Source organism: Apiotrichum porosum (genome assembly GCF_003942205.1).
Source record: "Apiotrichum porosum strain DSM 27194 chromosome Unknown scaffold_14, whole genome shotgun sequence".
NCBI classification, from domain to species: domain Eukaryota; kingdom Fungi; phylum Basidiomycota; class Tremellomycetes; order Trichosporonales; family Trichosporonaceae; genus Apiotrichum; species Apiotrichum porosum.
In genome coordinates this window covers 474640-501012 of record NW_021167121.1, presented here as the reverse complement: position 1 = coordinate 501012, position 26373 = coordinate 474640, and the positions used below count along the sequence as shown (strand labels likewise).

The 26373-nt window shown below is 60.3% G+C and overlaps 10 protein-coding genes across 10 annotated transcripts; 4 read left to right on the top strand and 6 right to left on the bottom strand.

Moving 5' to 3' along the window:
* Nucleotides 1–193: 193 nt before the first annotated feature.
* EHS24_002975 (uncharacterized protein) lies at nt 194–2488 on the top strand (the record flags this gene model as incomplete). The annotated part of the gene is made up of 4 exons (XM_028618684.1): nt 194–928; nt 977–1648; nt 1698–2221; nt 2278–2488. The coding sequence occupies 4 exons, from the start codon at nt 194–196 to the stop codon at nt 2486–2488; spliced, it is 2142 nt and encodes a 713-aa protein (XP_028473051.1).
* Nucleotides 2489–2733: 245 nt separating this feature from the next.
* Nucleotides 2734–5054, bottom strand: EHS24_002974 (uncharacterized protein; the record flags this gene model as incomplete). The annotated part of the gene is made up of 6 exons (XM_028618683.1): nt 2734–2851; nt 2900–4047; nt 4091–4284; nt 4325–4521; nt 4648–4825; nt 4949–5054. 6 exons carry the CDS (start codon nt 5052–5054, stop codon nt 2734–2736), a joined length of 1941 nt encoding a protein of 646 aa, XP_028473050.1.
* Nucleotides 5055–5336: 282 nt separating this feature from the next.
* On the bottom strand, nt 5337–6436 carry TSC10 (3-dehydrosphinganine reductase; the record flags this gene model as incomplete). The annotated part of the gene is made up of 2 exons (XM_028618682.1): nt 5337–5912; nt 5978–6436. 2 exons carry the CDS (start codon nt 6434–6436, stop codon nt 5337–5339), a joined length of 1035 nt encoding a protein of 344 aa, XP_028473049.1.
* A 909-nt stretch (nt 6437–7345) lies between these two features.
* Nucleotides 7346–8931, bottom strand: PZH1 (serine/threonine protein phosphatase Pzh1; the record flags this gene model as incomplete). Its single annotated transcript, XM_028618681.1, has 3 exons — nt 7346–7529; nt 7582–8685; nt 8768–8931. The coding sequence occupies 3 exons, from the start codon at nt 8929–8931 to the stop codon at nt 7346–7348; spliced, it is 1452 nt and encodes a 483-aa protein (XP_028473048.1).
* A 2349-nt stretch (nt 8932–11280) lies between these two features.
* EHS24_002971 (uncharacterized protein) lies at nt 11281–12782 on the top strand (the record flags this gene model as incomplete). Its single annotated transcript, XM_028618680.1, has 2 exons — nt 11281–12369; nt 12429–12782. The coding sequence occupies 2 exons, from the start codon at nt 11281–11283 to the stop codon at nt 12780–12782; spliced, it is 1443 nt and encodes a 480-aa protein (XP_028473047.1).
* Nucleotides 12783–13539: 757 nt separating this feature from the next.
* Nucleotides 13540–15626, bottom strand: EHS24_002970 (uncharacterized protein; the record flags this gene model as incomplete). The annotated part of the gene is made up of 3 exons (XM_028618679.1): nt 13540–13951; nt 14033–14848; nt 14911–15626. The coding sequence occupies 3 exons, from the start codon at nt 15624–15626 to the stop codon at nt 13540–13542; spliced, it is 1944 nt and encodes a 647-aa protein (XP_028473046.1).
* Nucleotides 15627–16965: 1339 nt separating this feature from the next.
* On the top strand, nt 16966–18287 carry EHS24_002969 (uncharacterized protein; the record flags this gene model as incomplete). Its single annotated transcript, XM_028618678.1, has 5 exons — nt 16966–17155; nt 17265–17506; nt 17566–17634; nt 17687–18058; nt 18114–18287. The coding sequence occupies 5 exons, from the start codon at nt 16966–16968 to the stop codon at nt 18285–18287; spliced, it is 1047 nt and encodes a 348-aa protein (XP_028473045.1).
* Nucleotides 18288–18720: 433 nt separating this feature from the next.
* On the bottom strand, nt 18721–20550 carry EHS24_002968 (uncharacterized protein; the record flags this gene model as incomplete). The annotated part of the gene is made up of 15 exons (XM_028618677.1): nt 18721–18852; nt 18893–19117; nt 19188–19238; nt 19276–19337; nt 19385–19409; nt 19461–19544; nt 19596–19620; nt 19664–19746; nt 19784–19852; nt 19896–19920; nt 19964–19974; nt 20027–20058; nt 20120–20164; nt 20211–20292; nt 20383–20550. 15 exons carry the CDS (start codon nt 20548–20550, stop codon nt 18721–18723), a joined length of 1119 nt encoding a protein of 372 aa, XP_028473044.1.
* Nucleotides 20551–21811: 1261 nt separating this feature from the next.
* On the top strand, nt 21812–23639 carry EHS24_002967 (uncharacterized protein; the record flags this gene model as incomplete). Its single annotated transcript, XM_028618676.1, has 5 exons — nt 21812–21839; nt 21901–21948; nt 22013–22440; nt 22621–22700; nt 22775–23639. 5 exons carry the CDS (start codon nt 21812–21814, stop codon nt 23637–23639), a joined length of 1449 nt encoding a protein of 482 aa, XP_028473043.1.
* A 312-nt stretch (nt 23640–23951) lies between these two features.
* On the bottom strand, nt 23952–25908 carry EHS24_002966 (uncharacterized protein; the record flags this gene model as incomplete). The annotated part of the gene is made up of 9 exons (XM_028618675.1): nt 23952–23999; nt 24056–24859; nt 24907–24998; nt 25035–25165; nt 25282–25335; nt 25396–25473; nt 25618–25652; nt 25775–25804; nt 25840–25908. 9 exons carry the CDS (start codon nt 25906–25908, stop codon nt 23952–23954), a joined length of 1341 nt encoding a protein of 446 aa, XP_028473042.1.
* Nucleotides 25909–26373: the final 465 nt, after the last annotated feature.

The window sequence follows — 26373 nt, the reverse complement described above, 5'->3', positions numbered from 1 at the left end:
TTGCAAAGAGCGATGTGAGAGACGTGTCGAAAATGCCCCCGAATGCAGCCCACGGTGTGCCACACCCACACATGCCCCAGTTGCGCCCTACAGAAGCGGTTCGCCACCGATCTTGTTTCGTTTGCCACCAAACACACAACACAACAACAACACAACTCAACTCAACAATCCACTCCACGTCCCTTCATCCACCATGACCACTCCTCTACCAACGAAACACCTCGTACATCTCTCCAATCTTCTCTACGGCATCAATCCAGACCAGCACCGTTACTACAGTCTGAACCCTCTCGGCAAGCCCACTAGCGACAACCCACAACAACAAAGCCAGAACCCACCGCCTATCCCCTCCGCACCGCCTATTCCCTCTGTGCCCTTGTCGGAGTGGACTTCATTCAGCGACGACATTGCTTTTGGTATGGAGGCGTTTGAGACCTATCTGGAGCCGGATCAAGAGACCAGAGCGCTTCTCAAGACGGAAGTAACATCCCTTCGTCCTCCCGTCATCCCTCGCACGACTCACTCAAACGGCAATGCCCTTGTTCTCTCCCGCCTGCTTTCGCAGGTCCTCCCGGCTGTAAACTGCCTTTTGGAGGAAGGCCCAACTCGCTTTCAGCATGTGTTTTGGTGCCTCGGAGACCAAGCCAGCAACACTGCCGCCTACCAGCTCGAGCTCCGTCATTCGTTTCCGGACTCGGACTGCATTGACACAATGGCGGTGTGCACCGTGGTTCCCAATGTCGCCGTCTCAAACCTGAACGCGGTAATGGAATGTCGCATCACGAAAGACGGTGTGGTAGTTGCGCACGAGCAAGAGGTTCCGGAGCAAGAGGACAAGCCACCCCTTTCACCTGAAGAGACGTACAAGAAGAGCTGCAAGAATCGCGATCGCCAGCAAGCTGGCCGAATCACATCGCTTCTGCAGAACGTGAGTTCAAATTCACCAGCGGACAGTGGACAAACCTGACGCGTCCAGCATCTTTCGCAGCTGTCAGGCAACATCAAGTATGGCATCATGACTGATGGCATCATGTTTGTGCCCTCTCGTCGCATTGGAGACTCCACCGCCACGACTGAATTCCAACTCGGCCACGAGATGAAGCCTGCTGTCGGAGCGCTGCTGGGCATCACCTACTTGGCACTTCAAGGTGCGGACGTTCCGCTCTATTTCGACGACGCCCTTAAGAAAGAAACGGTAGACCATACCAGCACTCAAAGCACCATATGGGCGGCACTCGCCAGGGCACAGAATGATGTGCATGTGGACCAGTCCGATGAGTCCGATGAGTCTGACGCCATGGAAGGCCTCGACCCCCAAGATGTGGCAGTGGCGGAGACCCTCGAGGGTCCCGAAATCGGCATCCCAAACGGCTACGAAGTGAACGTTTCGCCACCAGTGGCAATTGGCGGACCGTCCTCCCCCGACCCTCTCGCCGACAACCAAGGCAAGAACGAACTTGCTGGAAACCAGTGCAGCACCGCGGCTGAGCCGCAGCCCAGCGGTGAAAGCTTCGAGGCCACTCCTGTGGCGGCAGACAAGGCTGTTTGTAAGCAAGCTACAGCTTCCGGGAGTGACACTACACCTGCCCCATCCCCCGAACTGGATCACAAGAGTATTTCCAGCGACGCTGAAGACGTACCCAAAGACGTGAGTGCCCGCATCTCCCACATCCTTTCCCATGACTAACTCGTCGCAGCAGATATACACACTGGTGATCGAAATGGACTCGCCCAAGCTCACGGATCGTGGAGACCATGCCTTCGAACACGTCCACGAGCTCAAGTACCCCTTCATTGGCCCCGGCGACATCACGAACCGCCACCTCCCCAGTCCCGAACAGCCCCTCGTGTCGCCCCCCTCGATCCGCCTGACGCTCGCCGAGTTCCGCTCCCAGGGCACGGTATGGGACTGCTTCACAACCTCGCCTCACGGCATTCCGGGCCACCCTCCTCTAATCGTCAAGCTCACCGACCCGAGAGCGTCCAGCAGCTCTTCCAAGATTCTTCCGCGTGTCCGCAACAACGTCCTGGGCGAAGCCAAGCTTGCCGAGGGTGCGCTGAAGGAACTTCAAGGCAAGGTGATTCCGCGCTTTTACGGACTGTTCGGCTCGCTCCAGCCGACATGGGCGTACGCGTGGGACAAGAACGACATTTGGGCCTCGGTGTGGGAGGACGCTGGTGTAGAGATGCGCGATGAGTACCAGTACAACGGCCATGTCAAGTAAGTAAAGCCTTCCCAGGCCAGAACCAGCGTCCACCCAATGCTGACGTTCGCAGGCGTGCGGTGCTCAGACTGTACAACGACCTGCACGCTGCCGGAGTCGTGCACGGCAGTGTCAAATGGTGTCACATCCTCAAGTCGGGCGACCAGTTCCGTATCGTCGACCTTGAGAGGGCGACGACGCGCGCCGACTACCGTCAGCCCGAGGACTTTGAGCCCAGCTGCAAGGAGGAAATAAACGCCGTCCTCCGTCTCTTCAAGTGTTAGTGACAGCCACGTCGCTTGTGTATAACGACAACCAGTCTGCGTGTAAATACCCCCCTCCCCCTTCCCCCTTTCGAGCTCATGCGGACCTCCCCGAACGGTTTGTCGTTCTTGTCCGTCTTGACATTCTCCAGCATGTGCATGGCCTTGAGACCCCCGGTTGATGGTTGGCCGTGGTCCCCGTCGAGTGTTAGTTAGGAGCCCGCCGTCGTATGTAGACAACCAGTATGCATGTATATACACCCTCCCTATTCGAGCGTGATGGACATCATGCGGACCTCTTCGAACGGCTTGTCGTTCTTGTCCGTCTTGACATTCTCGATCGAGTGGATGACCTCGAGGCCGCCGGTCGCGCGTCCAAACACACTGTCCTGTCAGTTTTTTTTCGTCTACTCGGCCATCGTCTAAACTCACGTGTGCTTGTTGTCCAGCCACGGCGTGGGCACTGTGGTGATGAAGAACTGCGATCCGTTCGTGTTGGGACCGGCGTTTGCCGACGAGAGCGTGTACGCGCGCTCGTGCGTGGCGAGCGGGGACAGCTCGTCCTCAAACTCGCCGCCCCAGATACTCTCGCCGCCGGATCCGGTGCCCGTGGGGTCGCCGGCCTGGAGCATGAACTTGCGGATGACACGGTGGAAGATGACATTGTTATAGTAGCCGTTGCGGGCGTGTGTGACAAAGTTTTCGACCGTCTTGGGCGCCACGTGCGGGAAGAGCTTGAGGTGGATGTCGCCCATGGACGTGTGGATCGTGGCGGTGGTCGGCAGCGCCTTCTTCTCCTCGACGACGACGACGGTGGCCTCCTCGGCCGTCGGGCGCTCGTTGAACACGTCGCGGTCGCCGCTCTTCTCGTTCTCCTCTTTGCCACGGCCAAACATGTAGAAGCGCTGCTTGCGGAACGCGGTGGCGAACAAGGTCGGGTCGCGCGCGGCCTTTTCTTGCAGCAGCGGGTTGGTGGACGCGGCCATGGCCAGCGTCTGGATACCTTGCTTGGCCGGTGCGCCCTGGAACAGGGACAGGTCGAGGAAACGCAGCGTCTCGTCCTTACCAATCACGCGGGCCACCTTGTTGGTGACCGTGTTGACCACTTTGACACCAAGGAGGGTCGGGTACAGCACAAAGTTGCCGCTCTCGTCCCACACGGCCGTGGCGGTTCGCAGTGCGCCGCCGGGCCCACTCTCGTTCTGGTCCAGGTCGCGCTCGATCGCCAGTCGTCGCCCAAAGTCCATGTCGTCAAGCTTGAACACTGCCGTGCCGGCCTGCTGCATCTCGGAAATGGCCTGCAGCGACTCGTCGTACGTGCGCGTCAGCTTGCCCGTGAGCGTGTTGAAGATGTGGACCGCGCGAGACGGCAGCGCGATACACGCAAAATGCGAGTTGTTGGGCGAAAACGTCAGGCTGGTCGGGATCGTCTTGGTCTTTTTAAAGTGGAACATGTCGGTCGATGACTTGAACTGCCACATGCCCGGGATGGAGGGCACACCCCACGGCTCGCTGGGCTGCCAGTACTCGAAGAACCCTGCCTCGTCGGCAGACACCACAACGTCAAACTTGGGCGAGTACTGAAAGCGTTAGTTGGTTCCAAAAGAGCGTAGCTAGACTCACGGCCATGAGATGCACCGGTGCGCGGTGGATTTTTGTCAACTCGTGCAATGCCTGGCCGTCTCCTCGTCCGTCGTATATCCTGATGGTCGGGCTCGACACATCCGACACGGCCAGCATCGACTGGCCCGCTCCGGGCTCGTGCACCCAGCAACACGTCTTGGGCGTGTATCCAAACTTGAAAATGTTGATCATGTCTGCCGTGTGAGCTGAGTGTTTACGGGAATACCAACTCACCAAAGTTGACGACGTCAAACACGCGTCCCTCGCCGTTCGCGCTCACAGTCGCAAACAGCTTACCGTCGTCACTCGCGCTGCACGCCACAATGGCCGAGAGCGAGGTACGGTAGTGCTTGACAAACTCGATCCCTTGGTCCTGCTTCTTCCAGAGCTTGAGGTGGCCGTCCACCGACGTCGTGATGATAAAGTTGGTCCTGGGGGTGAAGTGTCAACAACCGGCAAACCCAGGTTTCTGGCGGCGGGTGGTGCGGGCATCGTCTAGCCCCACCCGCCCAAGCACATGGGCATGACGCTGCGTCGCATACTCCGAGTAGACTCACTTTGTCACATTCACAAAGTTGACATTGTCGCGGTGCATAAACGACTTGTAGTACCGGTCGCTCTCGGGCAGGTGTTCCAGGTAGAGCCGTTCGTGCGGGAGGACGGCGCGCTTCTTCCTGCGCGCACCGTTGCCGGCGCCGTTCGCGTCGTCGCCGCCATCTGGCACCGGCATGGGTCCTGGACAGGGCCGTCAGCACTGAACCAGGAGAAGATGAGCACCGGCGGGGAGGGGGGGGGGGGCGAGGTCCCCGACTGGGGGGGGGGCTCATGTTGATCACACTCGGAATGCCGTCTACGTACCGATCTCATCGTCCGAGTCGTCGTCCACCGGCGGCGCGGGTCCCGGCTCGGGCGAGTCGTCGTCGCGCACGCGCTTGCCCAGCGTTGCGCGTTCTTCGTCGGACATGGTTTAGGTGGGTCGGTGAGATGGGTGGAATGAATGGACGATGGACGTTTGTTTCTGCGAAATGGAGGTCCGGAGATGATCGACATTTCGCTCACGTGGTGCCGATTAGGATCACGTTGTAATGCCAATTAGGAAGGCGGTTTATTTATCATTGTGTTGCTCTTTGTTGTTGTGGCCATCGCCTGCCATCCCACGCATTACTATCCCAGCTGCACCAGCTGCCAGCTGCCATCTGCCATCTGCCAGTTGCATTAAACATTGCATTAGGGCCACATCCATAGTCTAGTTGTCAAAGAACCCCTGGGCCTGCAGCTCCTCCTCGACGCTCTTCTTTGAGCTCCTGACGGTACCGTCGACGACCTGGCGGAAGATGGGCATGACAATGGCCGAGAGCGCAGAGTACACGAGGTCCAGGGGACCGTTCCACGGCACGGGACCGGCAGTCGCCACGCGCACCATGTCGGTCATAAAGTCGTTTGTGATCTGGTAGTTTCCCTTCTCGATGCCGCGGACGAGGTAGCGGACCGCGGCCTCGGGGGAGATGGGCGTGTCGGACTCTTCAATCTTCTTGGTGATGGCGTGTTTGGTCTTTTGCTCGTTCTCGTAGCCGGGCGACAGGATGCCGGCAGGCATGTACAGGTGCACCTTGATGTCGTGGAGGAACATTTCGGCGCGCAGGCTGTCGGCCAGGCCGCGCAGCGCAAACTTGCCAGGAGCGTAGGGCGAGTAGCCGGCGATGGCGGCGTAGCCCACAAACGACGACACAAAGGTGATGGTTCCCTTGACGCGCTGCTTGACCATCATCTTGACGACGGCGTGCGCCGTCCATGCCGAGACCCAGTAGACGCCGTCGAGGCCCTGGTCGTCAGCTGTGGACACCCATAGATGAAGAGTCAAATAGCTAGGAGGACCCAAACACTCACGCTCTTGAGATCGGCCGCCGTGGCATTGACGAAGAGCTGGGGCTTGCTGAATCCCGCACAGAGGAAGACGTAGTCTGGCGCACGCCCTCCAAAGGCCGCACACGCCTCGGCGAGCGCGGCCTCGCTCGCCTCCTGGGACGTGAGGTCGGCCGACACGGCGAACAGCTTGCGCTCGGCATCTCCGCCGGCGAGCTTTTTCAGCCCCGCGATCGTGTCCGCAGACCGGCTGGCGTCGCGCGCAACAATCACGACGTGCGCGCCGCGGCGGACCAGGTCCTCGGCCAGCGCCTTGCCCAGACCGGCAGACCCGCCGGGGACGTAGCAGAACTTGCCGCGCGGGTCGAACGAGGTGCTGCGCGAGAAGAGGCCCATGGCGAGCGTGGACACGAGGACGGCGAGGACGGCGACGGCGGTGGCGAGGACGTAGGGCTCGGTCAGCCTGCTGGTGATGGTGCACATGTGAATGGGGGCGGTGGGTGGAATGGGCCAGCTCGATGTGGACGATTGAGCAGATGATATGACCCCCGAGCGGCCATATGGTGGCTCGAGCCGGCGCCTCGTCGACGACGCGTGTAGGTCACGCGTTGCGTTGCCCCCAAATGCAGCCGAGGCACCGGTGCGTCCCAACCTTGCGCGCTCTCACTCCACACGTTTGTTTCGTTTTTCGCTTCTTCTTTTTCTCAGCCCGTGTTCACTTTATGCATTACGACTCTGCGAGACCTTTGAACAAAAAAACGGAGCCCTAGTGTGTGTGCTTTGAGACAGTGTCCTGTTGCTCTTCCCCGCGCCCCCCACGCCTCCGCCCTCGTTCCCCCATTCTGGCCTCTTCGTCCTCTTAAAAACTACTACACCCGCAACTGGGAGCTTCTAAATCGTACATTTCAGTCACACGCCCACTTTATGGTGTGACTCGTTGCAAATTCCTTTGCCGCCAGACAGCTTTTCTTCCACCAGACAGGACACTTGAAACTGTGCAAGAATGGGAGGGGTATAGCGACGTCGTGGGGGGTCTTGAGCGCGCGCGAGAGGTAAAGGTTTGTTTGTTATTGTTGGTGTGGTTTGGTTGAGTTGGTGGGTCTGCGGACATGTGCAAGCAAGACTGGTTGGTTGTAGGAGGGGTGAGGAGCGCCGCTTTCTCGACGGCGCTGGGATTCGGTGGGTGGAGGGGGGTTTCGTTGAGGGTAGATGCTGGCTTGTGATTGCAATGCAGTTACGCCCAAGCGCCCGAAATGGTTGGGGATAGAGGCAGGTAAGGAAGACAACAATCATGGTACCGGAAACGTCGATGCGCGGGTGTGTGTGTGGGGGTGGGGTTTGGGGCCTCAGAGAAGCTGGGGAGGGGGGAGGACAGAGAGCTCGCTCGCTCGCTTAGTAGCTCTGGGCCGTCGGGTTGTTGGGAGGCGACTGGTGGTTTTGCAAGCTCTTCCGCTTCGACTTTGTCATCTCCTTCTTGAGCGCCGCGCCATCGAGGGGCTTGAGCAGCTCAAACGAACACAACAGGTCCTCTGAAACCGACATGACCGCACCAAAGTTGTCAAACTCGCCACAGTAGCTGTTTGGGGTCAGTCAATGACATTCTGACATGGGTTTGGGGGATGACTCACTTTGGCGCCGAGAAGACCGTCACCAGCGTCCTGTCGTTGTAAAACTCGTAGCCGTCCTCGACCACCATGTGTGCTCGGCAGATGAGGTCCATGTCGTGGGTGGCCAAGAAGGCGTTGATGACGCTCTTGCCGTAGCAGAACGACACACCGCGCTCATTGTCCTCCCAGTCGAGGGCCGTGTCCGAGGGGTCTGACCAGACCAGGTCGTTCAAGAGACCATAGTCGGGAACGTCCGTGGGCCGCTGGATGCGGCGAATGTCGTCCATCGACTGCAAGCTCGGGGAAAGACCGCCGTGGACACAGAAGATCTTGCTGGCAACAATCGAGGCAATCGGGAGCGCGTTGAACACGTCGATAAATGTCTTCCAGGTCTTGATGTTTGTCCTGCGCTTGCACTCGTCGTAAAAGCCGTACACGCGGGTCACGTTGGCGCACTCGTGGTTGCCACGGAGGAGGAAGAAGTTCTCGGGGAACTTGATCTTGTAGCAGAGTAGCAGCAGGATCGTCTCGAGCGACTGCTTGCCGCGGTCTACATAGTCGCCAAGGAAGAGGTAGTTTGCCTGGGGAGGGAAGCCGCACATTTCAAACATGCGGATGAGGTCGGCGTACTGGCCGTGGACGTCGCCGACAATCTTGACGGGCGGGCTGAGCTCGATGAGGGTGGGCTGGGCAAGGAAGATCTCGCGCGCGGCAGCGCACACGGCCGCAATCTCGGCGTTCTTGAGGGGAGGCGACTTGGTCACCTTTCCGCTGTAACCAGCCTCCAGCAACCTTGAAATCATGCTGTCGACATCGAGACCTGATGCGGGAAGAGCGGTGATGCTCGAGCGGCTGACTGTCTGGGTCAACGCGTCACCAGGTGAAAGCGACGACCCCGAGTTGGTGTGAGCATGGCCCGAGGGGGATCCTGGGCGTACGCCTGGCGAAGCCGGCGACGCGAGGGGAGGGGGAGGCGAGGATCCCAGGCCGGGTCCGCGAGGAGTGAGGATGGTGGGGGTTGCGGGGGACGTGGGTGTGTCTGACGCAGCTGAGCGACCAGACGCCGAGTCGTACGAGCCCTGCTGCACTGGTGTGCGGATGCTGGGGCCGTTGGCTGCGGGGGGGCTGGGAGGGTGAAGTGTCAGTCACGCGATGCAGGTGGAGAAGGCAGGCAGCCGAGGCGTTGGTCATCGCGCGCAGTACTCACTTTTTGCCATTACGGGCAGCATCGGCGCCGCCGGCTCCACTGGCAGCGTCGAAGCGGTTAGGCCCAGAGGACAGCTTTGTAGCTGCGAGAGAGTCGGCAAGGTCGTTGGCCGAGAGTTCCTTGGACCGGGTGCGGCCCATCTTCTTGGATGGTGTCTGACCCATGGTGAATGGGGGGGATGCGGTGCGGAGGTTGGGGAGGAAGGAAGGTGGGGTTGGGCGGCAAGAAGGGGCCGGGGGGGGCGGGGATTGTCAAAGGAGTGGGTCCGAGGTTTTGCGAGTGCGCTCGGCGATGCACGGAGGGGGGAGGGGGTGTATGCGCCCTAGTGGATGGGTGCGAGGGGATGAGGATGAGGACGAGGATGGAGAGAGAGAGAGAGAGAGTGTTGGACTAGATGGATGGGCGAGACGGGATATGGGCTTGACGCGTTCAGGCTCCCGAGTCGGTTCACAGCGCGCGGTGTGGCTGGGTGCGGGGGTAAAAGGGAGAGTGAGGAGCGGCGGGGGCGGCTACCACATGTATATGCACGATGCGAGTCGTGCGAGTGTGTCGGGGTGTGGGATGTGTGGAGGAATGGGGGGTGTTGGGGGGTGGATGGGGGTGGTGGTGGTGATGATGCCAAGGGAGTAATGGACGGGATGGAAAGAGAGGGGGATGGGAGGGGGGGGGGGGGGGGGGAGGGGGCTGTGGGTGTGTGTGGTGGGTGGGTGGTTGCAGGGGACAGAGAGAGGGGGAGGGCCGCGCGCGCGCGCGGGCGGGGCGGCCAGCGGCGGCGGCAGCAGCAGGCGGTCGGCGGGTGTGGTCGATGGGAGGGCCTGGAATCGCACTCGCTCGCTCGCTCCGCCCCCGTCGACGTCCGCCGCTCTGCCGTCCACGCCTGCGCGCGACAGCTCCTGGCCACATGGGGGTTTCCCTCATTCTAATGCAGGTCATTAATAGCCAAGGAGCCTGCGCATCTACCCGCTATGCAGTGCTCGCTGTCGGCGGTGGGCCCATAGTCGTTGCAACAATGCCCGCACGGCTGCACTGGTGTAACCGAAGACCCAGCGAGAGAGAGAGTGACCGGCATTCCCGTTACGCGAACAGTGAGCCAAAACGTGAACAGCCGTCAACCCCCGAGTCGCAGTCGTCACAACCGCGTCACCAGTTCACCAGCGATCCAGCGAGTCTCGGGTCAACCAGCCAGCTGCCAAAAGCCATCAAAAGCAAAAGCCCACAATGCCCCCCCCCCCGTCTTCCTGCCAAAAGCGGCATGTAGCCATTGTGCCACCACCAGGCCACCAGACCACCAAGCCAGCCTCGACTACCCGCGTACGCAGAACACACAAGCACACGTACGCCAAGACGCTCTGCACTGCTATCGGCTGTGCTGTATTTCTCCGTAAGTGGGACGCGCATCCTGGTGCGCGCGCGCGCGCCTGCTGTTTTGTTCCACGCTTCTGTGAACATCTGCGATCTGCGATCTGTACTGTGTGCGATCTCGTCTCTGCCATCAGCCATTAGCCATGGGTCCCTGGTCTGGCGTCCCGGCGTCTATACGCCTGTAGCCTTGTTGCGCATGTTGCGGGATAGCCGACACGCGACACAACCCTGTACCAACACCACCCGATGTCCGACGGATGGACACCCTACATGAGCTCTCCCGAACAATGACGCGCTCTCTCTCTCTCTCTCTCTCTTGCTCTCTCGCTTCGCTTTCTCCAATATTACACGGACACGCCTCTCCTGCCAGTTCCCCCGCGAGATTTGCTGTGCATGCTGGGGGCCATAATAAGCATACACGTGTCGCCACACACGTGAGCATGAGCGCGCGTGGGGGCAGCATGCAAAAAAGAAGGACGAAATCGACTCTCACATTAGCCAATTCCTAATCAATAAGCGAGTTGGTAATTACCCAGTCCTATCCGGTTTCTGCCGTTCCAAAATAACGGAAGGAGCAACCCCTTGCGGGAATTCCACTGTCAGTGAAAACCCGTTAGCTTCCCGGCTAAGTTGGTCCTGGATTGTCAGATTCTGCACCCTGGGAAGGTCAGAGTTCGAATCCGGGAGGGCGAACACGTTAAAACACCGGCCAGTGTGACCACGCCGTAAATCGCGCGTGGGGACCACATGGGGTCTGAGCCATGGGACCGAGTGGGGTCTGTACCACACGACCACCATGGGGTCTGAGCCATGGGACCGAGTGGGGTCGGTACCACCGGGAGGGGGGTAGAGAGCGGGAAGGCTCGACCAGGAGCGAGCAGGGGGAGGCTCATTAGGAGAGAGCAGAGAGGCTCATTAGGAGAGAGCGGAGTGGCTCATTTGAAGGAGGGCAGGCGGCCCAAGTTCTTTTAACCCTTTTGCAGACGGTAGGGCCGGAAAACTTACGTAATTTATTTGAAAGCTTCCGGTCACAACAACATAACCCTTTCAGAAGAGCGCCAATCTCGCCCCGTTGACACTCCACCATATACCATCACCAACATCGCACGCATCCTGCGGTACATCGTCCTCCTTCACCCCTTTCCCCAGCCATGGCGCACCCTTCCTCACACGACACGCTTCCCTCTGCGCTCTCGTCGCTTTTCGAGTCGCCTCACCACCACTTCCTGCCCGCTGGCGGCGACGAGAATGACATTCTGATCGACCCCTCGCTCGAGGACGCAGCCGCCGCAGTGGCAGTCGCACAGCCTCCCGTCTCCGAGTCGGTTCCCCATGCCGATACTGATGTCGATGTCGATGCCGCTGCAGCCGCCGCAGCGACTGCGCTCGAGCTGGCCGAAAGCGATGCTGGGGCCGACGTCAAGCACGACGACAACCGCAAGACCCGCGGTACACGTCGGTCCGACCCCAACGCCCTCGAAGTCACGCTCATGTCTCTCCGTGGCGAGAATGACCGTCTCCGCAAGATGATCGCCGCCCTGGAGGGCACGATAATGCCCGGCCCGACCGACCTGGACGGTGACGACATTATTGCGCAAAACACGCTGCGCGAGCTGGCCACAGCTGCTGTCAGCAGTGGTGAACTTGCCGGGTTTGGATTTGAGAGTCTCCAGCAGCACCTGGAACAGCAGGCCCACCAGCTCGACGTCCCCGAGCCATCCCTCTCCGGCGTCGGCGATATCGGTGGCGGCATCGGCGGCGAAGACGGACCCAGCGAGGGGACTGCCGCCGACTTTCTCCACGGACTCGTGACGCAAGTGACAGAGGCACAGCCATTGCCACACGCCGAATCGGATCCATTCTGGATCACGCGTGTCGCGCTCGAGAACGAGATTGCTGCCACGCGCGCGTTGATTGCCGCCAAGGAGTCGGAAATCAGCGCCTTCCGCGACGGCACGGTCGCGCTCCCCATCATCGAGCCCGTGGACCGCGCCCAGCTCGATGCCCAGGTCGCCAAGACGGCTACCGCGCTTGATGCCAGCAGGAACAAGGCCGCAGTGCTTCGTGACATTGCCGAGCGCATCGAGGAGAACCGCCTGGCGCTGGAGCTCGAGGTCAGCGAGAAGCGCGACGAGCTGGCCTCGTCGTTTGTCCACGACGGTGAAGAAAGCGGCGACGGACACCGTGCCCTCGTCGAAGTGCGGTCGTACCTCGAGGGCGTGCTCAAGCTGTGGAAAGATGTAAGCCGCAGCAAAAGAACCTGACATGTTTGGCTGGCTTGCTGACCCTATTATTACAGAAAGGCGCACTCCCACCTGCCCCACTCCCGTCGTTCCCAATGCTCCTCCGTGCCGAAGGTAATCTTCAACCACCGCCTTCGACCTTGCCCAAGAAACGCGGACGTCCCGCCCGCTCGACCCAAAAGCCCTCCGTCGTGCCCGCCGCCCTCGCCCACCTCGTACCGGACACCGAGACGGTCCGCCAGCGCGAAAAGGACATGCCTATCCGACGCAAGGGCATCAAACGCAACAAGGTTGAGCTGGAACGCGAAAAGCAGCGAGAGGAGGAAGAGGGCGAGATGCTCCGCAGCCTCGTTGGCATCGGGGTCTGGACTCGCGAGCCCGGTTACGTCGAGGGCGAGCTGGAGGCATAGGAAGAATGTACAGAGGAGGTCTGGCCGGGGGGGGGGGGCGCGAGAGAGCATGCACTGTATCTGTAGTCATTGACTGACATGCCGCTAACTGCCGCGCGGCTATCTACTGTTCCTCATTGTGGCCAAGGCTGGCTCAGTAACAGTGGTGTTCTACATTCTGACTACCCTGTCCGTCTCCAGAGACGACGCTCGCTGGGTTGTCCAGACCACCCACCTCCACACCCTCACCCTCACCCCCACCCCCACCCCCTCTCCCCGTCACCGTCTCCCGCCAGCCACCGGAATTGCCCGTCCGTGGCACCTGGACCTCCCCATCCGTCATCCGTCGGATACTCGGGAACGTCCGGCGATGCCAAGACGCGTGAGGATCGCCCCCAGGGCCTTATGGTGAACATGTAACCCTGATCGACGCGGTCCTCACACCATGAGACCTGTGAAGAACAACGTCGCCGTCGCCGTCGGTCTCGACGATGACGACGGCCCGTGGCGTTTGTTCGCAGACGTCTCGCTGGGCACTGCGTTCCATTCCCTTCCCGTGTCATTCGTCTGCTGCACCCTTCCCTTCGGCCTTCGCTTATGGCCCTTGGGCCCAGACTTTGTCGAATGTCAGGAATACTGCAGGAGATACCATGTATCGATTGCATGCGCAGACCAAATGCTATACACTAACTAACACGTGCTGAAAAATGTGCCGAGAAATAAAAAGACGATGGGTAAACGATCTCTGGATCGCTGGGGTCTAGGGCTGTACTGTTGTCTACGCCTTCTCCTTGTCCTTGCCACCCGCGACCTCCACTGCCTCACCTTCCTCATCCACCACACTGCCGTTCTCGGCATCCACCGTCTTGTCCTTGCTGGGCGCTTTACCGTCCTGGCCTACTTGGCTGACAATGCCGATACCATGCAGCGTCGCCGCGGCCAGCGCCAGGGCCGTGAACGCGCACGCAGCAGACAGCCAGAAGCTCGCGTGCAGGCCCTCGAGCAGCGCGTCCACTTCCTCCACGCCGCGCGCCAGGGCCTTGTTCTGGTACGCCGTGGCGATGACCGAGGTGAGGGTCAGGCCGAACGAGCCGCCCAGCTGGAGCAAGGTCTGGAAGAGGGCTGCGGCGACGGACTGTTCCTCGGGCAGCGCGAGGCGCGAGACGAAGATGGCGCCGGTGGGCATGAGGCTGCGGGCCATGTTAGCGGGGTGTGACTGGAAACGCTACGCTCTCCACAGCTACCGTGACCGCTCTCTTCTCTGGACTCACAAATCAGCGCCGATGACGACGAGCCACATGGAGCAGAACGGCAGGCCCCAGTAGTTTTCGTCGCGCTTCGAGATGGCCATGAACGTCGCGGCCAGGCCGGTACAGATGAGGCCGAAGCAGATGAGGATCTGTGTCGGGACGCGGTGGACGACGCGGGACACGACGAACGCGCACAGCAGGCCCGAGATGGGCGCCGGCAGGAAACGGAGGAGCGCGCCAATCGTGCCCGTCATCTGCACTTGCTGGTAGAAGAGCGTCGTGTGGTATCCGATGCTGACAAAGCCGAGCCACGCGACAAAGCCGACAAAGTAGATGGCGCCCAGGCGGCCGTTGGCGCGCGTGAACAGCGAGAGGCGCATGAGCGGCGCCTTATTCGTGTAGTGGATGGTGTAGTACTCCCACGCAAAGAAGGCCGGCAGGAGGATGAGCGACACGGCGAACAGCGCCGGGATGTACGGCGTGCGCCAGCCGTGGGGCGCACTCATGCCGTCGCTGACGGTGAACTGGAGCAGGACGAGACCGCAGGTGACGAGCGCGGCGCCGATCCAGTCGATGCGGCGCGCCTCCTTGCCCGAGGCCTCCTTCTTCGGGTCGGCGGGCACGAAGAAGACGGCCAGCGCGACAATGACCACTGCGACGCCGGTAAAAATCCACAACACGGTGCGCCACGTGTAACTGGTGTACGACGACAGCACACCACCGAGAACCATGCCCATCGCGCCGCCAAAGGGTGCGCCGGCCGTGAAGACGGCGAACGCGGTCGCGCGCGTCTTGCCGTGGATGTTGGCGGCGATGATGCCCATGCCGGACGGCAGGCTGCGGCCCGTCAGCGAAAAAAAAAAGGTTGCCACACTCATGTGTGTCATTGTGATGCTCACCCCATAGCGGCGCCGATACCGGCCAGCGCACGCGTAACAATCAGCGCGGCGCCAGAGTGCATAAAGCTGCCGACGAGGCACCAGATGGCATACCAACCGAGTCCGACGATGAAACACTTTTTGCGGCCGTACGCGTCCGCCAGGCGGCCGGCCAGGAGCAGGAAACAGCCGTTGGTCAAGGCGTACGCGCTCGAGATCCACTGGAGGTTGGACTCGAGGATGCCCAGCTCCTCCTGGATGATCGGCAGGGCAATGTTCAGACCCTGCTGCGCGGCCGACGACATGGCCATGGTGAATGCCACAATCACAATCAGCCCCACGCGCCGTGTGGGCGACAGCGTCATCTCCTGGTCGTGCACGCCGCGCTCGCTGGCCGCAGGCGTCGCGCTGACGGCTACGGTCGTGTCGTCGCTCTTCTCCGGCGCGCTGTCGCTGGCCACTGGCATGACCAGGTCAGAGCCCGAGTCGCTCCCCCGCCGGGATATCTCGCCCAGGCCCTTGTCATCCTTGTCATCCTTGTCGTCGTAGGATACTTCCGAGCCCACGACTGTCGGCGTCGGCGGGTTGCTCAGAGTGGCGACGCGCGGGAACGATGGCAGCTGCGGGGCCTCCGATGTGGAGGTGGTGTTTTTGTTGTTGTTGGTGGTGGTGGTGGTGGTGGTGGTGGTGGTGCGAGTGCTGGTGTCTGGATGCAAATCCAGCGATGAGGCCGCCATGTGTGATGGCGGGCGTGGGAAGGATGTGGGGAGTGTATAGTAGTCTTGCCTCGTGCGTCAAGATGGACAAGAGCTCTGCAGTGGGCGTCGGTGTATCGCTCAAAGTCGAAAGTTGACACTGGGTGGCCGGAGGGTAGTGTGACGGTCGTTTATCGCCGCCTAGGGTGGTTGGTCGTGCGTGTTGCGCTGCAGATCTCTCGTCGCAGCTGGTATTCCAAGAAACCAACGAGATATGGGTAATGGTTGAACAGTGACATCCACTGCGTTTCGACGGGAAAGGTATATACGGAAGACCGAGAGGAACCCACCAACGCCTCGGTATCTCGCCCATCGGTTGTCCCCGAGAGCCTCTAGTTTTACCGCCATGTCTCCGGACGGTTCGAGCCCCACTCTTTTTCTTCCCCCTCGCCGCCCAATGCATCCCCGCTACGCCTCCGCAGCAAGCCATGTGCATTCAGACTCTAGACGAGCGCGTTTCTCTGCACGTCTGCAGTGTGCTTGTCGCACGCATCACACGCCAGCGCATACAACGCTGCGTGGGGAGAACCCCGCGGATGTGCAATTAATTAACGGATTGCGACGAATATTGTGGGCTCGGAAATGGCCGACAGAAAAGCACCGTGCCTGCGGAGGGTGCTGCGGCAACCAGTTGGGTGCAGCTGCTGGTGGGTGGTGGCTCGCTCGGCATGCTGCTTTCGCTCGTGATGGTCTTGGCTCCTCGTCTCTGCTTCCTAATCATACCCATCCAAGTCTTCTCGATCTCGGCTCCTTCGGTTCCATCCCCGGTTTCTTATGCTTTACCCGAGAAGTGCAATCAATGCGACTGACTGGGAGGGAGTCATTGCTGATCACAGATCACTGGGACCCAAAATTTCCTTCTATCGTGAAAACGCTGCGTCTCCCAGTTGATCTCCTGATCTCCTGATAGCCTCTGTACACCTCTGTGTATTCGCAGAACATTGTCGCCCATAAGTTTGAACCGTCCGAGCTCACAAGACGTGCGACAGACTCCCAAATGCGTGCTCGCCAGCCAGCCTTCGCCGTGCTAGGTTGCCGCCAGGAGGGCTCCCGGAATATCGGAATCGGAACAGGGCGTAATTCCTCACCGAGGATCCCGTCAGACGACATGAGCCTGACATATATGCCCATCTCAAAAGACCGAGATGAAGAACAGTAAGCCTGTAAATTACGTAAGAGACTCTTTAGATCACGTGACTTGAGGACCCCGCCGGCCCTCCGAATGGAACGTCGACGGCCCCTCGCGTGCAGCCAACGATGCTTCGATAGAACAACTCTGTCGATAGCTACACCAACCGACTCACCTTCTCGGCTGCTCACGATGGCACCCAGAACCCAGACCAGGGCCCCCGCAGCTCCCGCCGCGCAGCCCAAGACTGCCGACGGCCGTCGCAAGTTTACCCCTCGCGCGCCCGCGACCGTCGCCGAGCGCCTGCCCAAGCTGTACCGCGCCCTTACGGACCAGGTCAACGACGGATACTTTGACAATGCCAAGAAGACTTGCAAGCGCAGTGAGTGGCCGTGGTGCGGATGCCTTGCATTGAGCGTGTAATTCTAGCTGTCACTGTCTACAGACGCAGCTGGAGATGCAGTCATTCAAGACTCGCCGCTAACGCACAGTCCTCACCCTCGACGCGGCCTCGACGTCTGCCTTCCAGACCCTCCTCTTCCTCTACCTCCACACGGACGACTACACCTCGGCCCTCGAGCTGGTCAACAACCCGCCGGCCCCGTCGCCGCCCGCCCTCGAGTTTGAGCGCGCCTACTGCCTGTACCGCCTCAAGCGCGAGCGCGAGGCCCTTGCCGAACTCGAGAAGATCGCCTCGCGCGACAGGCAGGAGAAGCACCTCGAGGCCCAGGTCGTGCGTGCTTGCTGCTGTGTTGTTGTCTGTTTTGGTCATGCTGACGATTGCGTTTTTAGCGCTACCGCCTCGGCGAGTACGACGCCGCCCAGGCCGTGTACAACGAGCTGCTCGCTTCCGCTCCTCCCGTGAGTTGTTCGCCGCCTCCACGGATGATGAGCTCAACTGACACTCCCACAGTCGTCGTCCGAGGCCGAGGACATCCGCACCAACATGGCCGCGACGGCCGCGCACATCTCGTTCATCACGCGCAACTATACCGCGCACCTGACTGCCCCCGTGGTCGACAACGGGCCCCTCAGCGCCGGCATCAAGGCGTACACGCCGCAGCAGGGCGAGGTGGAGAGCTACATCCCCACCGTCCCCACCGGATGGGCGCGCGCCCTCGCCGCCGCCGACAATGGCGGCAAGGTGTCCACTGCCGCCGCGGCGTCGAGTTCCAAGAAGCCCGCAGCTTTTGCCGGCGCCGCCGCCGCCGCCGAGAAGAAGCGCGACAAGCCGCGCCACGCCCTGCCCAAGGGCGCGGTGCTCGGCAAGCCGTTCACCCAGGACGTGAGTGGTGTGCAGCTGGGACATCGTAAAATGCGTAGCTGACAAAACCTCACAGCCCGACCGCTGGCTCCCCCTCCGCCAGCGCGCGAGCTACCTCGCCCCCACGGCTGGCAAGGGCGGCAAGAAGAAGGAGCTCACGGGTCTCGGCACGCAGGGCTCCACGAGCGGTGGTGGTGGCGGCGGCGGCGCAGGCGGTGGTGGTAACAAGAAGAAGGGGAAGAAAAAGTAGAGCGGGCGTTGAGAGCCGGGCCCGCCCCCCTCGCTGAATGATGTGGGTGGTATGGTGCGGAGGTGATGGAATGATCTTTAATGCTGCGACGTCGCCTCTGTACTCGCCCGCGCTGGCTACTGACAAGGGCTCATTATTCTCCAGAAGTGCGCACCTTGTGCAGACTACCACCGAGGCGAGCCACCATGTGCGCATAGGTTTCCGGACTCAGCCAGCAGAATCCCAGCACTGCCCCCAATGACACAATGATCCTCTATACATGAACATGACAAGCTAGCACGACCCATGCCCTTTGCTCTAGTCTATCGTCCTCTGGCCTCTGGGCTGCCCTTGTTGGCGTTTATCTCTACTGTACTCCGTTCTCCGTATTGTCCGTACTCGTCTTGTTGGTTGTTTTGGGGGCCGTTTTTGCTTTGCGAGGTCGGGCCACCACCTACTTCTTGGACGGCTTGGGGAGGTTCTTGTAAATGACAAGACCGCTGAGAGCCAGGACGTAGCCAAAGACCTGGACGGGGGTGACGGTGCTCGCGAAGAAGAGCACGCTCGAGGTGATGAGGAGAATGTCCTGTTTGTCAGCTTGGGCGCGTGGTATTAAGTTAGCTCACCTTGAAGACTCCCGCAAGGGTGAGCACGAGGCCGCCTGCAGCGCCGATGAGGAACACGGCGGCGACGTTGAGGCCGAACGCCACCATCGCGTTGGTCGACATGACAAAGAAGCCGATGCGCGGGAGCTCCAGGAAGGGCGCCCAGCCCTCGGTGAAGGGCAGGAAGCACGCGTTGATGATGGCACACACGGGCGCGTAGTAGTGCAGCGAGCAGAGTGGGTCCATCTGAAGTGTGAGCGTGGCTCACGGCGACGATATGACCGAGGGCCTGGTCGATGTCTGACAAGTAACTCACCTTGAGTCCCTGGAGGAGGATTTCGATCATGACGAGGCGTGACGATTCAAACTGGTGGGTCAGCGATAGCACCGTATGTGCAACCCACGGCAACAGCGCTGGTCTGGAAGAGGAAGCCCATAAGCTCAAAGTGCATCTCGCCGTATGCAGCTGGACGGGTTAGCTTTGTACTACTTGTGCAGCGACTGGACACCCACCGAGAGCGCAACCCAGGGAGATGAGCTAGGACAGGTCAGCACCCAAAACCATTCTTGGAGTCTTCCCTGTACGCACAACCACGATCGCCAAGAGCTTGGTGTTGAGGGGCTGGATCTTGAACGCTGCTGAAATGAGGACAATCGAGACTGGCGTAAAGGCCTGCACCGTTAGTGAAACGCGCTCCGGACGCGGGAACTGCCGGGTACAAACCTTGAGCATCTGGATAAAGGACACGCTGAGACTGTTCTGTCAGCTGCGGAGTCTTTTGACCAGCTCACGTCAAGTACGCCGAGTTACTCAGAATCAGCGATCCAGAGAACAGAATGCCGATGGGGACAATGGACTTGAAGTAGACCTCCCTCTGGAAATGTCAGTTAGCCTCGCTAAGGATAACTCACAGTCATGGGGATGCGGTCGAGCCCATCCATGAGGTTGGTGGTCAACCGAAGGACGCGCGTGCCGAGCGCCTGGAGGTCAGCTAAGCAGACAGTCTGGAAAGCGGATACTTACAGCCATTCCCAAGTGGTACGAGGTGCTACACATTAGCAGGCTTCCAACATCGCAGGCGGTGTACTAACAGGAAGACGGGCTGTGGAAGTCAGTACTTGCGCCTTGCTAACCAGCTGGTTGCAGAGACTCACATAGGGAAAGTCGAGGTTCGAGTACAGGTACTCTTTGGGCCATGTCAGCTGTGTCTGTTCCCCCGGTCTGCTGCTGCTCCCATGCCAACGTACTGTTGTAGATGATGACCGCCGAGGAGAGGGCGATCCAAATAGGCACTGTATGTTAGCTATGTCGACCGAACTCCGGCAGGCAGCTACACACCGATAGTCGCCGCCTTGAGGTTTATGCGCTTGGGCTGCCTCGTGTCTGACAGATCGATGGATCCTGCCTTCTCCTCGTAGTACTGGCTGGTCAGTAACCCGTGGGTAGCCCCCCCCTCGTTCCGCGCGGGTCCGGTGTCCGTGTTGTCCGGAACGACACCGCCAAGACTCACTGCATGGTCACTGCCTCCGTTGTGGTCGTCGCCAAACGTGCGCTGAGGCGAGCGGTCCCGCGTCTTGGAGCTGTGGATTTCCGCGTTGAAGAGGCTGGCAGGCGTCCCCACCGGGCTCGATGGCGAGTGTGTAGGGAGGATGGGGCTGAGGTTGGCCTTTGGAGCCATGGTTTATGTGTGAAGGAAGGGCGGTGTTTGCTCAGAGAGAGAGAGAGAGAGAGGGGGATGGAGGGGCAGTTGTGGGGGCAAGCAAGACACACGGGGGAGCTGCTGCGTGTCTGTGTTTTTGGTGGGGGAGGAGGCAGGAAGGAAACGAATGTAGGCGAACTGGGTGATGGTGTGCTTGATAGTGGAAACGCGGGTTTGCACGAAAACCACAGGATCGATAATGAGAAGCAAGCCAAGCTGGGATATGGGCTATGGCGGTTCCCGTGGAACAAGAGTCGTCGGTACACGCGGTACGCGCAGTACGCGAGAGCTACTGTAATGCGTGTGTGGTGGAGGGCTGATGGATGGCGGCGGCGGCAGGCGCCAAGGCTGTGGGTGGTGGCCGTGTGGGTGGTGACTGCAGGGCAATGAGAGGTGACGCAAATGGCGCGCGCGCGTGGATTGCTGCGGACGAGTGTGGGGTGGAAGAGAGAGGGTTGGGTCTGGGCAGTTGCACGACCTGTTTTTCTGTGACAAGAGACGTCGTGGTGGGGTGTGCAATGCAACAAGTGTTGTTGGGCGGCCTGTTTGGTGAGCCTTTGTGTCAGGACGACCGCGAGTAGTAGAGTGTTGCGGTCGATGCATCAGAAACATGCACAGTGTTCCCGCGCGCGCCTCAAGAGCCCTGTCTGTCCCGCCATGCCCGCCAGCCAACTCGGCAGCTTGAGACACGCCTTTTTCAGGCCACTCTGTGCTCTGTGCATCGACGCCGAGAGCGCTCTCTCTCCCCTCGTCTCTCTCCCCGTCCTTCCCGGCGCACCCGCCATCTTTTGACCGTTGCCCCGTTGCCCCGTTCCCGGCGCCGTCGCTCGTCGCCCGCGATCGCCCGTCGCCCGTCGCTGCCGGCGGACCGGCGTCCTCGGTTTCCTTGGTTTCGTCCCTGTGATGCATCTCCCAGGATAGAAAAGCAAGCAAGTGTTCCCTGCACCACCCCGCCCCCGCCGGGACCAAATATATCCGTGCAACCACGGAGATTCCCTCCCAACTCCATCTTTTGCCGCCACCACCACCCTTCGGCCGACGGACTGTGGTGGGTTGTTCTTTCGGGATGCTCCGTTCGACGCGATCCTGCTCACCCCGCTCACCGCGTCACGCCAGGCCAGAAGCAACACCTCTTTACAAACGACACAGGGTCCATTTGCTTCTCACACGTCTCTCTCAACACATCGCCCACTCCTCACTCCATACCAGGGAGGTCCCCCCCTCGCCCCCCCTTACAACAATGTCCGCAAACGACTACTTTTCGGCAAGTATTCCGCTCCTCTCGGCCCCCTCGCGTATATGCTGTATGCTGACATCCGCTCCAGGTAGTCGCGACCTTTATCGCGTTGCGCGAGACGCTCGAGGCCGGCATTATCAGTACGTCATAACAGGTGGCCACAGACCTGGTGCAGCAACACATTTACTAACCTGGCTCCTCCAGTCGCCGTGCTACTCGGCTTCATCGAGCAGCTCATGCCCCACCGTCCCGGTGGCAACAATGAGGAAGCCACCGGCAGCCGCACGGAACTCCTCGCACGCGGCAGCACCGCTAACGAGTCTGCCGAGCCTGCCTACCTGACCTTCCCCGACGGCACGCGCCGTGAAAGGCGCAACAGCGAGCGCTGCCCCGACATTCCCCCCGAGCTCCTGTCGCCGGCCGTCTCTGCATTCTCCATCGCCGACACGGACGCTGTCGACGTCAGCGAGGGCGAGAACACTGACGACGAGGGCGACGGCGGACCTAGTCGCCACCCCAAGCACAAGTACGACCGCGAGGCGCTTGTGCGCTCCCTCAAGACGCAGGTATGGACCGGAGCGCTTCTCGGTCTCGCGGCCGCTAGCGCGCTCGGCGGCGTCTTTCTCTACATCGTGAGTGTCCAAATAGCACGGCAGGAATAGCACAGCAACGGGAAACCGGCCAACTGCGCAAGGTACCGCGTGTGCGCGTGCCACTGGACCATTGGAGACCGAGGGTCACCGAAGCCTTCGGACTCTTGGAACCGACTCTTGGCATCGGCCGGGACACTGCAGAGAAGCTAACGGTGCTAGTTTTACACCTTTGCCCACGACCTGTGGCAGGACGCCGAGAACCTCTGGGAGGGCATCTTCTGCGGCATTGCATCCATCATGTGCGTATCTGATAAAAACTGGGGTCGCTGCGCAGCGCAGTCTGGCAGTATGGGACTATACTGACCTGTGCCAGTATCTTGATCATGGGCCTGGCGTTCCTCCGCCTCCCACATGCGCGCACAAAGTGGCGCCTCAAGCTCCTTTCGGCCGTCGAGGGGTCGGCCGGCGTTGACCGCAACGGCCACCCTCGTCACCACCACCATGGCAACCACAACAGCGAGCACCGCCGCAAGGTGCGCGCGCGTGCTGCTCGCGGCTGGATCCTGTTTGGTCTCCCGTTCATCACCGTCCTGCGCGAGGGCCTCGAGGGTGTGGTCTTCCTCGGCGGCATTGGCATCACCGACAAGCCGCGTGCCATCCTCTTTGGCGCCCTCACTGGCTTTGCCATTGGCGGTTTCCTCGCCTACACGCTCTTCTCGCGTAGCGAGACCATGTCGCTGCAGCACTTTACGACGTTTTCGACCATTGTCCTCTTCCTCATGGGCGCCGGCCTCGCGAGCCGCTCAGCATACGCCCTCGAGCGCCAGTACTTTATCAACGGCGTCGGCGCGGCTGCCGCCGAGTCTGGCGACGGTCCGGGCTCGTACCGCGTCGCCGGCAACATCTGGAAGCTGACATGGGGCAACCCCGAGATCGGCCACGAGGGCTACAGCGGCTGGTACCAGCTCGCCCAGTCCCTTGTGGGCTGGAACAACATTGGCACCGTGTGGACCGTCGGCACGTACCAGCTGTACTGGATCGTCATCACCGCCGTCCTCATCCGGATGAAGTACAGGGAGGGCCGCACCGAGCTCTTTGGCCACCGGTCCAAGCGCGGATGGGCGATTGAGCGCCGCCGCCGGATCGCCCGTCGCGAGGACGGCGAGGAGGAGGGTCTCCTGTCCGCCCACGGCGGCGGCGAGGCGTCTGGATCCAGGCCGAGCGAGGAGGCGCAGTAGTGTGTTGTTTGTACGTTATACCACAACCCCCTAGCATCAGTAACGACCCCCCCCCCCACCACAAATCAAAACGCCCCACGCCACACCCACCACCGCGACTCTCGCACCCATCTGCACTCTAATGATTACCTGCCGTAGATTTGCCACGTTATGCAGTGTACAGCGACGCCTGCGGCGGCGCTGTAGCACCCGTCTTCCAATTCCTGCTGCTTGTGGCCTGTTGTCTGCGCAAAGTCTCCCCGGTCCATCCAGCTAATGTGCACACAGTGGCATGACATAATATTCGTAACATAAAGACTGCTGTACACATAATCAAAAGCGGATCTGATACGTCCCGTTCGCTTTTGTGAGGAACCTGACCTGGGGAGGGTTAGCTCATGGCCACGACTGTTGGTTGGGATAACGAAACAACCTACCCATTTAACCGAGTTGTAGCCGCTCTTCTCAAACACCTTGAGGTAGCGGACGAGCAGACCGGACGCGGTGAACATGACGACAGAAAAGTCGAGCTCGATGGGCGGTCGCGACCAGGCCTGCTTGGTGGTCGTCATGGCGAGGTTGGCCTCGGCCGTGAGGGTACACTCCTGCATGCCCTGTATCCTTGAAATCTTCCACACAATGTGGTTTTCTCCAGGGACATACTTTGCCTTGCCCATGCCGACCTTTGCGTCGACCTTGACCGTGTTGAGCGGGGTGGGGATGCGGATGACGACGTTGTTGGCGTTGAGCTTGGAGTCGAACGCCGCCTTGAGGTGGATCGTGTACTCGACGCGGTTCTTGGTCGGCTCGTTGACGTGCGTCTGCAGCCGGAACGGCAGGTTGATGTTGGACGTGGAGCGGTAGCGCATGAGCTCAAACTCGCCGTCGGGCGGGATAAAGCTGATGGAGCGGTCCGAGTCAAACTTGCCCAGGCGGACACACTGGTGGAACTGGCAGTCGTCCAGCTCCACCGCGCCGTCCGTCTTGGCCTGGTCGCCGCGCTTGTCAAGAACGAGCTTGTCGTTGAGGCCAAACTTGCACTCGGGCATGCCGGAGAGGTACGCGCGCATGAGGATCTGGCCGTCGACATCCGCACGCAGGACGGCGCCTTCTTTGCTCATAAGCATGTTGACCGTCTCGATGACGTCGACAAAGGCCTCGTTCTTGCGGTACTTGACGTCGGCTCGGCGCCACGACGTGGCACCGGTCGCCTGGATCGTAATCTTGGACGAGTCCTCGCGCTGGGGAAGAGTTCAGCAGTGTACTTCACCGTAAACAAAAAACTCACCACTGCCATCTCCGACTTGATACCCTCGGTGGTGATGTACATCTTGAGCGTGTCAATCTCCGAGTTCTGCGGGTATCCAAAGTCGATGATCTCTGTGCGGGTCAGCGAATGGTGGCGTCGCTACCCACCGTCAAGGAGCTCATAGATCAGAACAAAGTTGCTCTTGACGCTCTCCTCATCCAGCTTGCCAAAGTAGCTGCGCGAAATGGTGATAAAACGGTAGAGAAACTCAAACACGAGCGCCGCGTTGGCGTTGCACCTGTTGTTGTCAGCAACAACGTCTGGGATGCTGGCAGAGGGTTTCCTCCCAGGTCCACCCTGTCCAGAGGGTTCCCATCGAACGCGCGATGCCTAGCGCCGAGGTGCTCAACTCACTTCGTCACGGCAGTCACGAAGACGTTGTTGATCTTCACATGGAAGAAGCTGGTGCTGTGGAATGGTTAGTCATGAAATGACAGACCAGTGGGCCTCCTTATCTCGCCAACTCACCTCCCCAGAGTGATGATGGGCGACCGAATGTCGGCATTGCTAATCACTTGAATCCTAAACACGTCCGCGATGCTCCGTCTGCGGTGGTTAGCTAGATGCCCTGCTGGGATGAGTCCACAACAGCACTCAGACGCCCAGGACATGTGATGGGCCGCGACGAGGTCGTCGTGGGTCCCAGAGCTGTCCTGCGACTTTGCAAAGGCGTCCAATAATCAAACTCACTTGAGATCGCTTCGGAACAGCCTCGAAATGAGGACCTGGGAGGGTCAGCATGGTCCCAAGTCGCCTGACATTGGATCTCGGCCGTCGAGGACTCGGGGACTCTCCCCCCCGGTCGGTTCAACGCTCAACAAGACGAGCAGAAGCAAGCGAAACGCACCTCTCCCTTTGTGTTATAAATGAAGAACGCCTGCTTGTTAGCTATCTCCTGGCAAAACAACGCACCGAGATCATCCTGGTTGACGGGTGACGACTGGAGAGACACAGGTGGTCGATGTGGATGGCGGTGGCCATGACATGTCGCGACGCACGCCCACAACCACGGATGTCGCGTTTGGTTCCGCGCGTGACGCCGGGGCCCACGGGTCCCTGTGTTGAATTAGGATTGTAACCTAATGGGGTATCCATCGACAGTGCCTTAAACCATTTGAATAAAACGTAATCAGTTCAAATGCGTCTGTTGGTGGCGTCAGCCCACGCGGCCACGCGGCAGTTGTGATGCAAGACGACCACGCAGTCGACTCAGTCTCGTTATCTCTTGAGTCGTATCTTAACACATGTGTCTCAGTGATACATGGTTCGGCCGCGCTCGCGATTCACGCACGATGTTGTAAGAAAACGAGGAGTGGACTAAAACCCCAGTCTAGTCGCCACTGGCCGCCACCACAGCGCACCGTCCCATAGTGTTACGTAATCAATATACAATGGCTGGAAAATGCCTCCGCCGCTGCACACTCGTTGAACTGATTTCGATTTCGA